The sequence below is a fragment of the Watersipora subatra genome, chromosome 5 (assembly GCF_963576615.1).
Source record: "Watersipora subatra chromosome 5, tzWatSuba1.1, whole genome shotgun sequence".
NCBI classification, from domain to species: Eukaryota; Metazoa; Bryozoa; class Gymnolaemata; order Cheilostomatida; family Watersiporidae; genus Watersipora; species Watersipora subatra.
In genome coordinates, this window is record NC_088712.1 from 9,966,925 (window position 1) to 9,984,926 (window position 18,002).

The 18,002-nt window shown below is 36.6% G+C and overlaps 1 protein-coding gene across 1 annotated transcript; it reads left to right on the top strand.

Annotated features, from left to right (window-relative positions):
* Positions 1 to 857: 857 nt before the first annotated feature.
* LOC137397101 (uncharacterized) lies at positions 858 to 1,349 on the top strand. Its single transcript, XM_068083388.1, has one exon. The coding sequence runs from the start codon at positions 858 to 860 to the stop codon at positions 1,347 to 1,349; it is 492 nt and encodes a 163-aa protein (XP_067939489.1).
* The last annotated feature ends 16,653 nt before the right edge of the window (positions 1,350 to 18,002 follow it).

The window sequence follows — 18,002 nt, forward strand, 5'->3', positions numbered from 1 at the left end:
TTAAGGGATGTTATTATACTGTGTCGTTCTGTTATATCGTTGAAGGTTGGTAACATTAATTTGTAACGCTATTGCGTGTCATAGCGTTGTTCGGGTCGGTGATTGTTATTTATTTGGGTTGCCAGGGTGTATGGTAAAGGAGTAGCATTATCGTAGCAGTGCTATAGTGATTACTTGTGTTAGTCGTTAGGTGTGTTGAAGGTGGTTGTTGTTAGTTGGGTGCTAATATGGCTGCTAGACAATTAGATGTTGGCATTTTCCCTAAGTTGAGGCTAGATAGTGGAAATGTCTCTAGTTCTTTTAAGTCTTGGCTTAGTGAGTTTGAGATTGCATGTGAGCTTACTTCGTTTTGTATGGATAACAATGAAGGTGGTGCCCCACTCTTTGCGGGTAGGACTAAGCTATTAGCTTTATTAAGCGCTATTGGTAGTAAAGGAATGGAGTTGCTGAGAAGCTTAGGGTTTGATCTTGCTAGCCAGGCAGCTGATGCTTACCAAACAGCTTTATATCTTTTGAGAGGCCATTATGAGAGAGAGGAAAGTGTGTTTGTGAGAACGATGAAGTTTGTTACTGCCTCACAGGCTTTAGGGGAAGAAGAGAGAGAGTACTTGGTGAGAGTGGAAAAGTTGAGTAGAGATATGGATTTTGGTGATGATAATGACGACTTAAGGCAGCGCTTTTGTGTAGCTTTAGCAGTGAACGGTTTGCGTGATTCCGGTGCCAGAAAAGAACTAATGCAGGAGACTGACTTAACTTGAGAGCAGTTATCTAATAGATTGAAAGCTAGACATTTAGCTAGGGAATCAGAATCTATTATCAGCGGTGCTAAGAGAGATATCAAGGTAGAAGTTGACAGGATGAGAGTAGACAGTGAATCTAGTGACGGTAGTTCTGTTGCGCCTGTTTGCCGAGTTTCTAGGAGAAGCGGGCAATCTCGTAGTAAGCATCCTAATTTTAAGCTGTCTAGAAGGGATAGTTCAGGTAGTGATAGGTCTTACACCTTTTCACCTGGGTGGAGAGGTAGGCAAAGTTATAAAAAGTTATCACCTAGACGATATAATTCCCCTGCCAGAAGTTGCTTTGGTTGTAACAAGGAAGGACATCATGTTAGAGATTGTTCAAGTGTTAGGTGCTATGTTTGCTCAAGGAAAGGTCATATTTCTAAGGATTGCCATCGCAACAAGTTAAGCGAGAAATATGAATCTAGACGTGGTAGTGGGAAATATAGCAGTGGTAGTAGTAGTAGCAGCAGAAGCCCATCAGGAGATAGGTACAATTCTGGAAGACAAAGTAGAAGTTTTAGAAAGAGTCCACATAGAGTGAGGTTTACTAAAAGCAATGACGATTGACTATATGGTAGTGACATTAAACAAGTTTTAAAAGTAAATGGAAAAAATATTGAATTTACGTTTGATACAGGAGCAGAAGTTTCTACTGTAACAGAAGAGACTAGTAAAATACTTGGTCTGACATTGGGTAAACCTGAACGTAGTTTATGTAGTGCAGATGGATCTTCTCTATCTGTAGCTGGAGTTTGTAGAGTTGAAATTAGAAGTACTTACAGGTCTGTTGACACTCCTGTGTATGTTTTAACTGGTTCCAGAAAAAATCTTTTAGGATTGCATGAGTTACGTCAGCTAAACTTGCTTGCAGTCGTTAATAGCATGTGCAAAGATGATTTTGACCCTACAAGGGAGTTTCCCGACGTTTTTCAGGGTTTAGGCACTCTCCCTGGTACTTTTAAAATCAATCTGAAGGATAATATGGAACCTAAGTGCTTATTTACACCCAGGCCAATTGCGGCTGGTCTTAAAGATCAAGCTAAAAGAGAATTAGACCAAATGTTAGCTGGTGGTATTATTGAACCAGTTGACCAACCTACTGAATGGTGTTCAGGACTTACTATCGCGCCGAAACCTGGTGGTAAGATTAGGATGTGCGTGGACTTGACAAATTTGAACAAAAGTGTAAAAAGGGAAATATATCCTTTACCTAGAATTTCTGAAATGTTGAGTAATTTATCTGAGGGTAGCGTATTTTCGAAATTAGATGCTAATTCGGGATTTTGGCAAGTAGATCTACACCCTGAGAGCAAATTGTTGACAACTTTTGTTACCCCTTGGGGTAGATTTTGTTTCAATAAGATGCCATTTGGAATTTCCTCAGCACCTGAGTATTTTCAAAAGACCATGGAAAAAATACTTCAAGGATTAAGAGGGGTGGTATGTTTAATGGATGATGTACTAGTGTATGGCGAAACGGTCAGTGAACATTGGTTACGCCTTAGGAAAGTCTTGGAAAGAATAAAAAGAGCTGGTATGACTTTAAAAAAGGAAAATTGTGAATTTGGTTGTAGTGAAATAAAATTTCTGGGTCATATAGTGTCCAGTGTTGGCGTTAGACCTGACCCAGACAAAATACAGGCAATTTTAGACATCTTACCTCCCAGCAATAAATTGGAGGCAAGGAGGTTCATTGGAATGGTCAATTATTTGAGTAAATTCAGTAATCTCATTTCAGAGTATTGCACTCCGATATATGCTGTAACAGGATCAAAATCTGAATGGTATTGGGGGGTGAAACAGCAAGAAGGCGTTGAAAATATTAAGAAATTGTTGACTAAAGCGCCTATACTATGTGCTTTTGATATTACTAGGAAACATAGAGTTTCAGCCGATGCTAGTAAGAATGCGGTTGGTGCTGTTTTGTTGCAGTTAAATTGTGACAATCTTTGGCAACCTGTAGAATATGCCTCTAGGACTATGAGAGATGCTGAAGTTAGATACACTCATATTGAGAAAGAGGCTTTGGCAATAACCTGGGCGTGCGAGAAATTTGACTATTACCTTGTAGGTAGACAGTTTGAAATTGAAACAGATCACAAACCGTTGGTTTCAATTTTGGGTGAAAAGGACATAGCTAATTTGCCGATTAGGATTCAGAAGTTTAAGTTGAGACTTATGAGATATGACTACGTCATATTTCATACTCCAGGTAAAGGAATGTTTCTAGCAGATTCTTTGAGCAGGCCAAATAAGCCTAAAGTATGTACAATTGATTGTGATAATTGCGCAGAAGTAGAACGGTATGAAGATGCTGTAGTATCTTCATCCAAATACATAAATAGTGATGAGGAGAAGATACTGCAAGCTATGGCTGATGATGAAGTGGGTAAAACTGTGATTGAATATGTGGAGAAGGGATGGCCAGAGTCAAGTACAAACCTAAATGGAGAGATAAGTAAATTTTATGGAAGTAGAGATAGGTTGAGCATTTTCAATGGTTTGCTGCTTTATGAATCCCGCATTTACATACCTGAATCTTTGCGACATTCTTATTTGGAGAAATGTCATGAAGGTCATCAAGGTGTCAATAAGTGTCGGAGGAGAGCCCAGCGACACTTTTGGTGGCCTGGCCTTAGCCATGATATAAGAGACTTTGTGGATAACTGCAATATTTGTATCATGCATAGGGACATTAAACACGAGCCAATGTGTGTCAGTGAATTACCCTCTGTTCCCTGGGAAGTAATTGGATCTGACATTTTTGTATTCGAACATGAATTGTATTTGCTAATTGTGGACTATTATTCAAGGTGGATTGAGGCTATTCCAATCACTTCTCAGACATCTAAGGCAGTTGTTTCAGCTATGAAAAGAACATTTTCGAATTTTGGTATACCCCGAGTGGTCCGTTCTGATAACGGACCATGTTTTGACAGTAATGAATTCAGAAAATTTGGTGAGTTGTATGGCTTCCAAATAGTTAGCAGTAGCCCTAGATATCCCCAATCCAATGGGCTAGCAGAAAGTTCTGTGAGAACTGTAAAGAGGCTATGGACAAAATGCGCAGATAAGTCTTCAGCTTTGTTAGCTTATAGGACAACTCCATTGTCTTCTGGATACTCACCTGGTGAGATTATGTTTGGTAGACCACTGAGGTCTAGTGCAGGTGTACCATATGACAGTGATATAGATTATAAAGAATTTGAAGAGAATGATTTACTTCAGAAATTTAAGATTAAGGAAAGGTGGGACAAGAAATACCGGGTTAGCAAGTTACCAAAACTCTGTCCCGGTAATCTAGTTTGGGTAAAGACACCAGGAATTTCTGGGAGAAAAGGTATAGTGATAAGAGAGCATAACTCTCGCAGTTACTGGGTTAAAATAGGAAATAGTGAGGTTAGGAGAAATAGAAAACATTTATTTCTTCTAAAACAGGATTGTGATAGTAAAAGTCTTGAAGAATTTTACCTACCGTTACCTGGAGATTCAATTAGAAATGATGACATTTCAGGTGATAGTGAGGGTAACGAAGTTAATGCTAGGGATGATGTTGATGATAGTGATTTAGAAACTAATTTAAGTCTTGGTATTAATGATGATGCCGGGAATATTACTGAAACTAGAAATCTAGAGCCCGTAGGAGAGAATGTAGTTGTCACCAGGTCTGGGAGACGAAGTAAGAAGAAGGTTATGCCAGATATGGTGTATTACTAAAGCATTAGTACTGTTGTAGACTAACCAAAACAATGAACATGAATGAAAAAGATGACGGGCAGTGGACTGTGGTGAAGTCGAAAACTAAACAGAAAGCTGGAGAGCCTAAGAAAGGGTTGAGCGAGATGCAAGGAGAGGCCAGTGGAAAAGAGAACAGCAAGGATGCCGGGAAAGATAAGAGGATGGTTTGGGGCAATGAAGGAGATAAATGGTGTATGGTATGTAATGCCAAAAGAGACCACATAGCTGTAGAATGCCCAGGAAACTTTTGTAACAAGTGCAAAAAAAGTGGTCACTGGGCTAGGAATTGCGACCAGGAGATTAAATGTAGGTGGTGTGAGAACTTTGGACACCATTACTTAGAGTGTCCTAATGGAGGCGATAGATTTTATAAACCTAGTAAGTGAAAGGCCGAGGAACTAGGTGAGCACAATTCTAGTGGATCTATATCTCGGTCTAGCACTAGTTATGCCGGTATAGTTAAGAGCAGTGGAAAAGTTCAAAAAGTGTCTATATTGAGTAAAGTTAGTGGCTTTTTGGATGAAGTAGAAAGTGACAATCTTTTGGATGAAAATAAATTTAAAGAGAAAAGAAAAGATATTAGATTAAGGAGAGAGAGGTTACAGCGCAGGTTTGAGGAGCAGATGGGAGAGTTGGAAAAGGAGGAAGTGGAGTTGAGTGAGGAGCACGACAGCTCTGTCGCCCTCCAAGGCGTCTTAGCTGAAATGGCCAAGGTGAAAGCCCGTTTGCTCGCCAGATCTGTGAAGGCTAGGCTCGCGGTGGACAGCGTTTCCGCCGGCGCCCGTGCTGAAACGGAAAAGGCTGCTGGACCCAACTCTTGCAATCTGAGCCTGGATGGCGATTCCAGGGAGGAGACCTTGAATGCGGAGAAGGCCAGGGTGGAAACTGGAAGCGCTGCTGAAAACTTCCTGGAGGAGTATCTTAAGACCCCAGGTTTGTCTGAAAGTAGCAAGCCTGTCAGTACGACAGATGCCTGCACTGGTCAAGAGGAGTCCAAGACCCTTGACTCAGCTGCAGAGGAAGAGTTGTTGGGAAGCGAAGAAGGTGATGGAGGTTTTAGGAAAGAGGGAAATTTGATGGACTTTAAGGATTCAGAGTGAACACGTAAAGCAGAAATAGGCGGCTTTTGTGGTTTCCTTTTTTTGATGTTTGTAACTTGATTGATGTGGATTTGATATTGGAAATAAATGTATATATTTGAAATTAAGATCTTCTGAGGCCGTTTCCTAGGAGAGGGGGCATGGTGTGTAATCGTGCTTTGAGATCTTATGTAGCGTAACAGTATCTATGGCAATGGTGAGACGCTACTGGGAGTCAAGGTCAACGATGCTATCGTAATGGAGTTAAAGCTATTACTGCTTATTTACGGCTTTATCAGCTTTTCTGGGACTATTGGCATATAAGCTCCACAGAACCTCATGGACTTCCTTATTCTACAGTGTCGTATCAAGGTATGTACCTGCACGTTATTTAACACTCACGATCAATCGCCTCGCACTCGCCTTGCAATCAATCACCTCGCACTCGCCTTGCAATCAATCACCTCGCACTGGCCTTGCAATCAATCACCTTGCACTCGCAACCAATCCTCTCGCAACCAATCGCCTCGCAATCAATCGCCTAGCACTCAACCGCTTTGCAATCAATTGCCTCGCACTCGCCGACTCATTCATCCGGAAAGCAGGCCTTGGAGACTCAGGGCAAAAAAGGTCTCCCGCGCATCCCCGAGTGACACCACAGCCCTAAGCTCAGCTGTGCTACCCGGCGTTGCCCGGGTAGTAAAAAAGTCTTTGCACAGAAAATTGATTTGTATTTAACATGTAACAACACTTGCCATTCCAACTTTCAAACTTCATATCATGAGGAAAAGGTTTTTGTGCAGGACAACTGAATTAAAAATAAATAAAACAACTGTAAAGGTTTTCAAACCGATGTAAGTTTAAAATTTCATAACTTTCAGCGGCTTATATCCTTTGATAACGTATAGTGGAACTTTCATTCTTGAACATAATCAGTTCCAGAAGTTTGAGATCTCAAACAATTGTTTCCCATTAAAATAAAATAAGGTAAATTTTAATCCGCTTCAAGGTGAGAAACAACTTCGGTAAAGTATTTTTTCAACATTTCAGATCATAAGCTGTACTTGTATTTGTGTAATAAAAAGTCTGCGCAGAAAATCTTTTTGTATTTTTTACATATATAACAATATTTGCCATTCTAACATTCAAACTACATAAGTAACTTGAGAAAAAATGATAGGTAACCTTTCATGAGAAAAGTGTTTTGTGTAGTTGAAATGATTTGAGAGAAAATAAAAAAACTGTAAGGTTTATCAAACTTTGTCAAACAACTGTAACTTTCAAACTTCTTATCATGAAGAAAAGGTTTTCTGCCGGTCTAATAAATTAAAAAAAATAAAACCATTGTAAAAGGGATTAGATGTAAATTTCAAATAATTAGCAAGTAATAGCTAAATTAAGTCGGTTATGCAACAATTACAATAAAAGACGATACAGTAAAGATACGATTATTACAAACTGAGAAAACAAAATAAAATTCATAGATTGAATTAATAGTAGCAACTATTGCATAAAAGTGGGTGGGTGGGTATAAAAAGGTTACTTTCTCACCAGAAACTATCCATCAAATCTTTGAAAACGACAATACTAAGAAATATGACAGAATATCATGGTATTTTGTAATTAAAATTTTATTAAAACAATTTATGCCAAAAATGATCGAATAAAAGAATAATATTAATAATAATGATTGGAAACTAATCAAATAATAACAGTGTTAGGAAAATGAAAAATGTTTAAACTTCAAACACGATACTCAATTTATGTTTAAAAGAATGTAAGTTGAAATAATAACCGCAATGAAACAAACTTTAAAAAACTTAAGCTATAAACTTAAAAAGTCATTAGAAGTTTATAAATGTAATAGGAGCATTTAAATTTATATATATATATATATATATATGTTTCTCAAAGTATGTGAATGTATGTAAATATAAGAGATTGGAGAATAACTGATACTTGCAATTTTACACGATAAATCTTACAGTAAGATTTGTAGTAAAATGTGAAATCAATTACGAAAAACTAACTGGTTAGCTTTAAAAAGAAAGATGTGTACGCTAACACATCTAGCTGTACAACCCAGTGTTGCCTTGGTAATAAAAAACTGAACAGAAAATTGATTTGTATTTAACATATACATGTAACAACATTTGCCAATCTACCTAAAACAACTGTAAAGGTTTTCAAACTTACTTTGGCAAACAACTTTTACACTTCATATCATGACAAAAATGCTTTGAGCAAGTCAAATAATTTTTAAAAATAAAACGACTGTCAAGGGTTTAGATGAAACAGCAAGATACTTAGCAAGTAATAGCTAAATTGAGTATGTTTTGCTGCGATTACAATATGAGATGATTCGGTAATGATACAATTAATACGAACTGAGAAAACAGAACAAAATTTGTGATTGTGTTGAATTAATATTAAAAATTCTTGCATAAAAGTGTATTTAAAAAAGTTAATGTTCCATCAACAGCTATTCATCAAAACTCTGAATACGACGATACTGGTGCGACGATACGATATGTAAAAATAAAATGTTGTAGTGTCTTTGTCTGAGAGAATCTAGACGCTATTCCTACTCAAGATAATACAATTGTCCACGTAAAAAGTAGTGACCTTAACAGCAATTTAGCATTTGAAGTAAGTAATATAAGTTGACAAAAAGGGCATAGTGTTTCATAAAGTTAATAAAATTAAATTGCCTAATTCTAATATCTATTGTCGATATCAATTGCACAGCTATCTCATTTTCTTTTTAATAACGCATTCAACGATGTTTCACAATGAACTAGAGTGTTGCGAAAGTTGTAAATAACGAATATAGCGCAAAATGCACGATTTTGTTCTCTTGGGTGATTAGCAAGTGCACCAAAGCATACTAGCATTTATATCTAATTTGAAAAATCATCTGACATGGAATTTTATGTTATATGGAATTTTTTTGCGTAGTAGGAAGCATAAAATTCATTAAAGTTATTTACGTTATCTGTAATTTACGTTAAGCAAGTACACACTATAGGAGCGTCTACTGTATTTCTGTGCAAGGCAAAGTAACTCTGGACCATTTAGATGCCACAACGTCTTAATGCTATTACAATTTTTATAACATATAACTTATATTCACTTGGCTTTTGGGAATTCAATAATTCCTAAATCTAATTTGAGTAATGTTACATCATACCGTGTTATCATAATGATTACCAACACATTTCAAAGTATTGCTTTGTTTAAGTTTTAGGAGTACTGTAAATGTAGAGGCAAGTCACCTGCAAATAATATATGTTTGTGTTGACGTGTAAATGGTAACAAAAGTTCTCATCTTTATGCTCCTGAAGAGACATTGGATACTCAAATGCAAATTTGATTTTATTTAATGTTCAATGTAACTTAAAATCAGCTTCAAACTCAGACTCACATTCAGAATCAGACCTGGAAACTTAAAAAGAAAATGATGTTTGCAAAACCATATTAATAAACCCAGACTCAGTAGAAAACATAGTTTTTTTATTGAAACATGATGACCAAAGGCTAAGTAAGATGTGAAGGTCTTGATAGAGACACGTGTATCATAACTTACTCTAACATAAACTGGATGAAAGTTAAACTTACCCAGCATATTCCACTTCCTGTTTTACTTGTTTGTTGTAAACTAGTATGTTAGCAGACCCTGGCCATGACAGAGATTTTCATGTGTAATCAGTATGTTCACAATTATTCTGTGATTCTACATGTTGGCTCAGTAGCATAGTGGGTAGTGAGATTGTCTGCTAAACCAGATATCTGAGCTCGCCCACTGCAAAACATTTTTTTCCTAAAGCTGCAAGCTTGGTTTTAAACAATCAGAAGAACAGACACAACCCTTGTTACAGGAAATATTCTTTCCAGTCTCATTACTTTCTGTCAGAAAAATCAAGTTCACATTAAAAGGTTAATGTTTGAATATTACAAACTACTAGTTAAGTGCCTGCTTCAGTGTGATGTCTAATGTGAATAATTTTGATCAGTCAAATTTGCATCAGGAGACCCAAGAATACTGTGTTTATGGTACCAGTTAGAACTTTCATGTTCAGGTTAGATGTTTGCGCCTATTGACCTGTCGTGATTGGCTAACAATTGTCAGATAAGTTCAAACACAACATGGTAATATTTAGGACCTTTTTTATCTTCGTCTAGGTACCGCATAAATCTACTATATAAACGGCAATCGTTGTCTGTGTGATTGATTGATTGTCCGCCTTATAGAGTGGTCTTTTCTTTTATCGTCGTACGAACTTTGGTCGTATGAAGCAAACTGAATTAATATGTGTAGTAACGGTAAATAAATTATAGAGCGGTCTTTCCTTTTCCATTCGGTCGAATGAAGCCAACCGAACTAATATGAATACTAAATATCGTAATATGGACTATTAGCCGCTACTGTTCTCTGACGATTTGAGCCAAGCGGCTTATATAAAGATGTTGCGATTCTGTTGTTTTTCTTTCACCGCTCAAGCGCATTAACTGAAATCCCCGGTTAGCATGCTTTTTAAACGGCAAACTTTCTGCCGTATTAAAAAGCACCTTTCCTGAGTTCTGCGGCCTAAACAAAGGTGTCTATACAGCTATACAAATGTACTATTCATTAACTAAAATAAATTAATGAGTGGTTATTTACATGCCATTAATATTTACTGCCAACGTGAACCGAGAAGGTCACGTAAACGTTTGTTTCTTGGAGCCACTGGAAAAACGCATTTCTCACCTACAAAATTTCCACACCAAAAAGGTAAGTGTTTCTTATACGATGTTGTATTGTCTATGAATTGCCACATCTCCACTACTTGATAACGTTGTATTTGCTGCTGTTCGTGGTAGTGGGTCATGTTCATTTCCTTCAGCAGCCGAGTTACTAATTTTTTTCCAGCTACGAGTAGGCCTACTGTAACTTACTATTAGAGAACTTTCACGGGTACTCCGAGGGTTGCGATACGCTATTGTGAAAAGAAAGAGAGCAGCTGCTATCGACTTAATGTCACCCTGCATCAGCCATGACCAGCTATACGTCGCCTGCTCAAAAGTAGGCACACACCAAAAACTGTTTCTTCATACGCCCAACAGAAAAACCAAAAATGTTGTCTATCCGCAAGTGTTGCGTTGAGCTAACATTGTGTTATTGTTTTATGTCGTTCATGTTCTGCTATACCACATGCAGCATTTTCTAACATATTTTTCAGTATATATATCTTTTCATGCATTTATTTTCCTTATTGTATCTCATACAAAGGCTATCATGTCGGCGCTTTGTTCTACAATTGTAAAGTGCTAATGCTGTATCTGCCTTGACATCATACTGTCTGTGTTGTTATACTTATAAATTTTATTGACACAACCTCATTACTGTTTGTACATACCATGTCAAAACACAGGCTATAAACGAAAAACTGGTGAACTATGATTAGTGTTTTAAGAATGTAGAAGTCTTCATTCAATAAATGCTGGCGATAGGAAAATATTTTGTATAATTTTTTAAAAGTTGCAAAACTTTTCAATACTGCCAGTTTGAAGAACTTCAGTTTGCCTAGCAATGTCAATTTCATTATCAGTTCTCTGTACACAAATAGGGCAACTCCGATTTGAGTGGTTTGAGACTGATGCATTGTAGACTAACTGTAAAACGTATGGCAGATTTACATTGTTCTCCCCTACATTATTGACCTATATGACTGCATATGTGTATGCGTAGTGTGATCAGGGCAAAAAAATTCAGTAAACTGCATATTTGGAGTTGTTTTACAGTATAAAAGACAACTCAATAAACCCCTTGCTGTACATGAATCTGTTCCTGTGGACGGGTTATGCAGCTAGCGGTCTGGGGCCGTGGCGTCACTCGGGGATGCACGGAAGACCTCTTTTGCCCCGAGTGCAGCGAGTGTATCCAGGCACGGCTTTCCAGATGAGTTGGCGAGTGCGAGGCGGTTGATTGCAAAGCGATTGAGTGCTAGGCGATTGATTGCGAGGTGATTGATTGCGAGGCGATTGATTGCAAGTGCGAGGCGATTGATTGCGAGTGTGAGGCAATTGATTTCGAGTGCGAGGCGATTATTGCGAGGCGATTGGTTGCGAGTGCGAGTCGATTAATTGCGAAGCGATTGACTGCAAAGCGATTGAATGCGAGGCTATTGATTGTGAGGCGGATGCGGGCCGGATGATTGCGAGGCGATTGATGGCGAGGCGAAGGCAAAAGCGTGATAGTCAACTGCGAGGCGGGTATAGACTGGTCAGCCAAGGCGGGTAGATGGGCCATGGACGGGTATGACGGGCCAGGACGGGCATGAACGGATGCATGAATCTAGACCCATAATCTAGAATATTTACTAGAGTTTACATGCATCTAGTTGTAAAACACATTGTAGATTTTTATTGTTTTCCACAATCATTATTGACATCATAATATGTGTATGCATATTCAGGGCAACAATTTCAGTAGACTGCATATTTGGAGTTGTTTTACCGTATGAAAAACAACTCTCAATAAACCTTATGCTGCCCGTGAATCTGCTCCTGTAGATGGGTAATGCAGCTAGTGTGATATATAATGAAACTTTACTCAAGCGAACTATTTTAGAAAATGTGTAAAACTTTAAAAGTGGATTCATTAATGTAATTTAAAAGTAAACTGTTTCAAAATCGAATTATTTAAAAAATGTAAAATTGTTTAAAATATTTGTGATTTTCACAATTAATTTTGAACGCCAAGCCCAACTTCTACTAAATTGTGGTTTTGGAGCTATACATTCAAGCCATTTTATAATTTTTATGCCCTTTTCGTACCGAAATCAGCAATACCATGATTGGAGACTTGTCTCAGCATGTTGTCATAAAATCATCATACGTTGTATTCCCTGTGAACTATATTATACATAATTGTGTGACCCATACTGCTGAAGTCATTATCCTGCTACACAGTATAGCTAGTCTATTATCCTGCATTATCCTTGTTAGCTAGTTTATTATTGTGCATTATGATGTATAGTTAGTCTTTTATCCTGTATTATTCTGTATGGCGATAGTCTATTATCCTTGTATTTATACCACATGGCTGTTACTTTTTTGTGTTCAGTTGTTGTTTAATCAGTCAAGATATACACACATACACATACTGAACTTTCACTGGTCTTATATATATAACACATACTACAAGCAATTTAACATGATGTCCGTACTTTAAGACTACATCTGCCATACAGTGAGGACGCAGCTTTACTGACATGGCTGGTAGCGGTTCTCTTAGGCCGTCTCCAAATCTCCTAACAGCGTACTTTGCTCAAAATCTCATTGAATCTAGCAGGAATTGGACAGCGTGGTTGGAGACTTCCCTTTTAGATGACAACAACAGAAAAAATGTCAAAGGAGTGAGTGTTCAGGGGGCCACTCTACTCCCAATCCCTGGAGTCAAAGATGTGGAGCTGCTTAGGACATTTGGCTCATCAGTGAACTAAGCAAAATACGCAAGTCGACACCAACATGAGAAGCTGCATGCGCTGTAGCCAATAATTAAGTTGCATCTGATTTAACTGATGTTTTTCAAGGATTGGGCAAATTACCGGTTGCATGCTTTGACACTCAAAGAAGGTTGCAAGCCAATAGCACAGAGCCATAGGAGGGTTTCATTTAGGTTGAACTATTCATTAAAAAGCACACTTGCTTAAAGGTTAACTCGCAACAAAATTCACATTACAGTTATTTGGTATCAAAAGATTCACCACGCCTTACTCTGTTGTGTTGTAGGTGCCAAATATGTAGAAATGTGATTACAAGCTCTTAAAAGCTCAAAAACGAGAAGTAGCCAAAAATTGGAATCTCTTTATTTCTCTGACGTAGTCATGAAATTTGGTTATTGTCTTGTCACGTGATGTTTTCATGTGAATTGAAAGGCTAGTAAAAAGCTCAATATAAAACTTTTTGTAGCACTAGTTTATGACAAACACTTCGGATTTTACCGAAGACCCCGTGTCCAATATAGACGACGCTTGCTAGCTGCTACTTAACAGTTTTGTTTCGGTTTGGTCTAATCGTCTAGTCGTAATCTGGTTATGTGACCCGATACTTCACAAATAAATTCTGCAACACTTTTTGACTATCATAATTAACCGAGAGGCTCGTCACAATTATCAGACAATGACATGTACTCCTTCAAGCTAAGGCTAAAAAATTCAACGATTTTTAACAGTAAGTTATAAGGTATCATTGCTAAAAGTGACAGCATTACAATGACATAAAAATATATGCGTAAGAACAATAGACATGGTTTTATTGAAAGCGTGAAGTGTATTTGTGAAAATATTTCGACGAATGAGGTTGCGTGAAAGTGTAAACAGAAACCATTTCGAAATTTTCAAACCGTATTGGAAAAAGAAGCCAAAATACAGCGGTCTTATATGGCTGCGATTAACTGTTCGTTTTTGAGCTTTTAACCCTTTTGCAAGTATATTAATTATTTAAGCCTTTGTGTACAAAGTGAAAATATTTGCAAAATGACTAACAATTTGTACATAGGATACATAAAACGTCATAACCTTTTTAGTTACAGGAATAACTATATAAAATTCTATGGGAATATAGGAATTTTTAACATTGTAGCAAGTTAACATTGTATTTCAGCTCTAACATTATGCTCAAGTGAAATACAAAAGTACAAAAACAAACCACGAGCAATTTCGACTAACCTAATGTTCTACATTTCAGTTCTGCAAAAAAAACATTGTACCATATCCGTAGTAATGAACATAACGTAATCACAAAACTCTCAAAAGTTTGCTGTAAATGATTTTAGTAATTAGACAGGGATGTTATATCATCTCTACATTTGAGTCTGCGCTGATTTGAGATGAGGTAGCTGCTCCTCCTTGATGTTTCAAGTTGTGGGTCTTGGTCGACTTTTAAGACTTTCGAGTAGGACAGCTTTCAACTCTGTTTCAAAGCAGCAGGTAGAAAAGTTTATTTTGGTGGCTATCATACCATTTACTGTTTCAGAACATGGGTCAGCCCTAGCCTCGGTATGTATTTTTAAACATAGAAAAAATACGTTCTGTTGCTGCATTACTGCGAGGTATGCAGAGGATGGCCCTCATTAAAGTCGTCAGTAGGGGGTAACGCTCTAATGCCATAGCACCCCAAAACAACGCTTTGCAAAAATTACCGAATGGTAATTCTATGCACAAAGCCATAAGAACGTGTCTTTGGCGATACAGCGAGTCTTTCGTTATCATTAGATTACGCGCATTCCGTTAATTCTATAGCGACTGATAAATAAAGGGTTCGGTATTTTATCCTAGAGCACAAAACATAAATCCGGGAGTTTTCCGGGACATCTTATTTTTGCGGGAGAGTAATCTTAATTCCTTGATGGTCTCGCAAAATCCGGGAGAGTCGACAGCTCTAATGCCAGGTCATCTAAAACCTAATGTGTAATTAGATAATGATGTATGGTGATCACAGTGTAATTAGCATGGTTACAATTTTTGTGAAATTTTAATATTCTTAGTAACTTTTTTGCGTAATTATAATTATATTGGCTTGTGTATTAAAGAAAACTGGTCTCATTTCATATAGCAATTGTAGAGTTTAGCCTGCATACAGCAACTCTTACCTCCGGGCATTTTCCATGTAATTGACAAGCTTTTTTGTAAACGTTGTTGCGGTGGAAACTTGCTACATTACCTGCTTTGGAAGAGAACTGAATAGGATGGTGTATCACAAAACGGAAAAGAGCTTTATAAAATGTTTAAATGGGAAATGACAATCAAGTTCCTGCAGAAGCTTCCAAGGGAGAACTTAAAATTAACTTATTTTAGCATGATTATTTCAACAGGTGCCTGTGTTTGTTTTATGAGTCAAAAATGTGCTGCATTTGATGATGGTGGTGGTTGTCTTCTCTCGGCTTAATGGGATTGCAATAACTGTCAACACGCAAACAACTCCAAGTTTTAGCTTTGAACTTGTGACAATATTCAACGCATTGAAACAGTAGAATTTAACACTTGTTCTCTGTGCTGATTTGTAGATTCAACTATAACTACTAAGTCCACTTGTAGACTCACTTCAATGTCAACCACTACTGTCTGTTACAGTAAGTATGGCTGCCTATTTTAGTTAGACGTTTGTTATCTGTGGTCAATCGCGGTGCTTGTTTTACACACATGAATCTATTCATAGTTTTGTAGCTTTAGGGTTTCTATCATAGAGCTATTTATAGTCTTTTAGCTTTAGGGTTTCTATCATAGAGCTATTTATAGTCTTAGCTTTAGGGTTTCTATCATAGAGCTATTTATAGTCTTTTAGCTTTAAGGTTTCTATCATAGAACTATTCATAGTCGTTTGGCTTTAGGGTTTCTATCATAGAACTATTTATAGTCTGTTTGCTATATGGGTTCAATCATAGAGCTATTTATAGTATTTTAGTTTAAGGGTTTCATTCATCGAACTATTCGTAGTCTTTTAGCTTGAAGGTTTTCTATCATAGAGCTATTTATAGTAACTTAGGTTCAGAGTTTCTATCATAGAGCTATTTATAGTATTTTAGCTTTAGCGTTTATATCATAGAACTATTTATAGTCTTTTAGCTTCAAGGTTTCTATCATAGAGCTATTTTTAGTCTTTTAGCTTTAGCGTTTCCATCGTAGAACTACTCATAGTCGTTTAGCATTAGGGTTTCTATCATAGAGCTATTTATAGTCTTTTAGCTTTAGGGGTTCCTTCATAGAGCTATTTATAGTCTTTTAGCTTAAAGGTTTCTATCATAGAGCTATTTAGTCTTTTAGCTATAAGGGTTCAATCATAGAGTTATTTATAGTAATTTAGCTTTAGCAGTTCAATCACAGAGCTATTTAGTCTTTTAGCTATAATAGGGGTTCAATCATAGATCTATTTGTAGTCTTTTAGCTTTAGAGTTTCAATCATAGAACTATTTATAGTATTTTAGCTTTAGCGATTCAATCATAGAGCTATTTATAGTCTTTTAGCTATAATAGGGGTTCAATCATATATCTATTTGTAGTCTTTCAGCTTTAGAGTTTCGATCATAGAACTATTTATAGTATTTTAGCTTTAGGTGTTCAATCATATATCTATTTGTAGTCTTTTAGCTGTAGAGTTTCAATCATAGACCTATTTATATTATTTTAGCTTTAGCAGTTCTATCATAGAACTATTTATAGTCTTTTAGATTTAGTGGTTCCTTCATAGAGCTATTTTTAGTCTTTTAGCTTTAAGGTTTCCTTCATAGACATGTCCAGTCTTTAGCTTTAGGGTTTCTATCATAAAACTATTCATCATCTTTTAGCTTCACAGTTTCTATCATAGAGCTATTTATAGCCTTTCTGCTTTAGGGTTTTTATCATAGAGCTATTTATAGTCTTTTAGCTTTAGCGGTTCAATCATAGAGCTATTTATAGTATTTTAGCTTTAGGGGTTCCATCATATAGCTATTAAGTCTTTTAGCTATAGGGTTTTTATCGTAGAACTATTCATCGTCTTTTAGCTCCAGGGTTACTATCATAGAGCTATTTATAATCCTTTATCTTTAGGGTTTCTATCATAGAGCTATTCAGTCTTTTAGCTATAAGGGTCCAATCATAGAGCTATTTATAGTATTTTAGCTGTAGCGGTTCAATCATAGTGCTATTTAGTCTTTTAGCTAAAATAGGGGTTTAACCATAGATCTATTAGGAGTCTTTTAGCTTTAGAGTTTCAATCATAGACCTATTTATAGTATTTTAGCTTTAGCGGTTCTATCATAGAACTATTTATAGTCTTTTAGATTTAGTGGTTCCTTCATAGAGCTATTTATAATCTTTTAGCTTTAAGGTTTTCTTCATAGACATGTTCAGTCTTTAGCTTTAGGGTTTCTATCATAAAACTATTCATCATCTTTTAGCTTCAGGGTTTCTATCATAGAGCTATTTATAGCCTTTTTGCTTTAGGGTTTCTATCATAGAGCTATTTATAGTATTTTAGCTTTAAGGTTTCTATCATAGAACTGTTTATAGTCTTTTAACTTCAGGGGTTCAATCATATAGCTATTTATAGTCTTTTAGCTTTAGGGTTTCCATCATAGAGTTATTTATAGTCTTTTAACTTTAGGGGTTCAATCATAACACATCTAAAACTTATATATCATTATCAAATAATAAAAAAGAATACAACCCAATAGTTTTGCAGATAGTTTTTGTAGTTTTTCTGGCAGATTCTTTTCTGCAGCAGTTCCTTTTCCCATCCCTTCCCACAATCCTCGATCTTTTCAGGCACGTGTGGTCATCTGTACAAAAATATGGCATTAAAATGTCCTGTGAATTTGTACGAGTTATCTTCTCGCTAATACGATAGTTTTACCAGTTACCAAGTCACGCGATAACTT

Excerpts from the sequence above, each read along its gene's own strand:
- LOC137397101 (XM_068083388.1), top strand. The coding sequence starts at position 858 with ATGAGAGTAGACAGTGAATCTAGTGACGGTAGTTCTGTTGCGCCTGTT.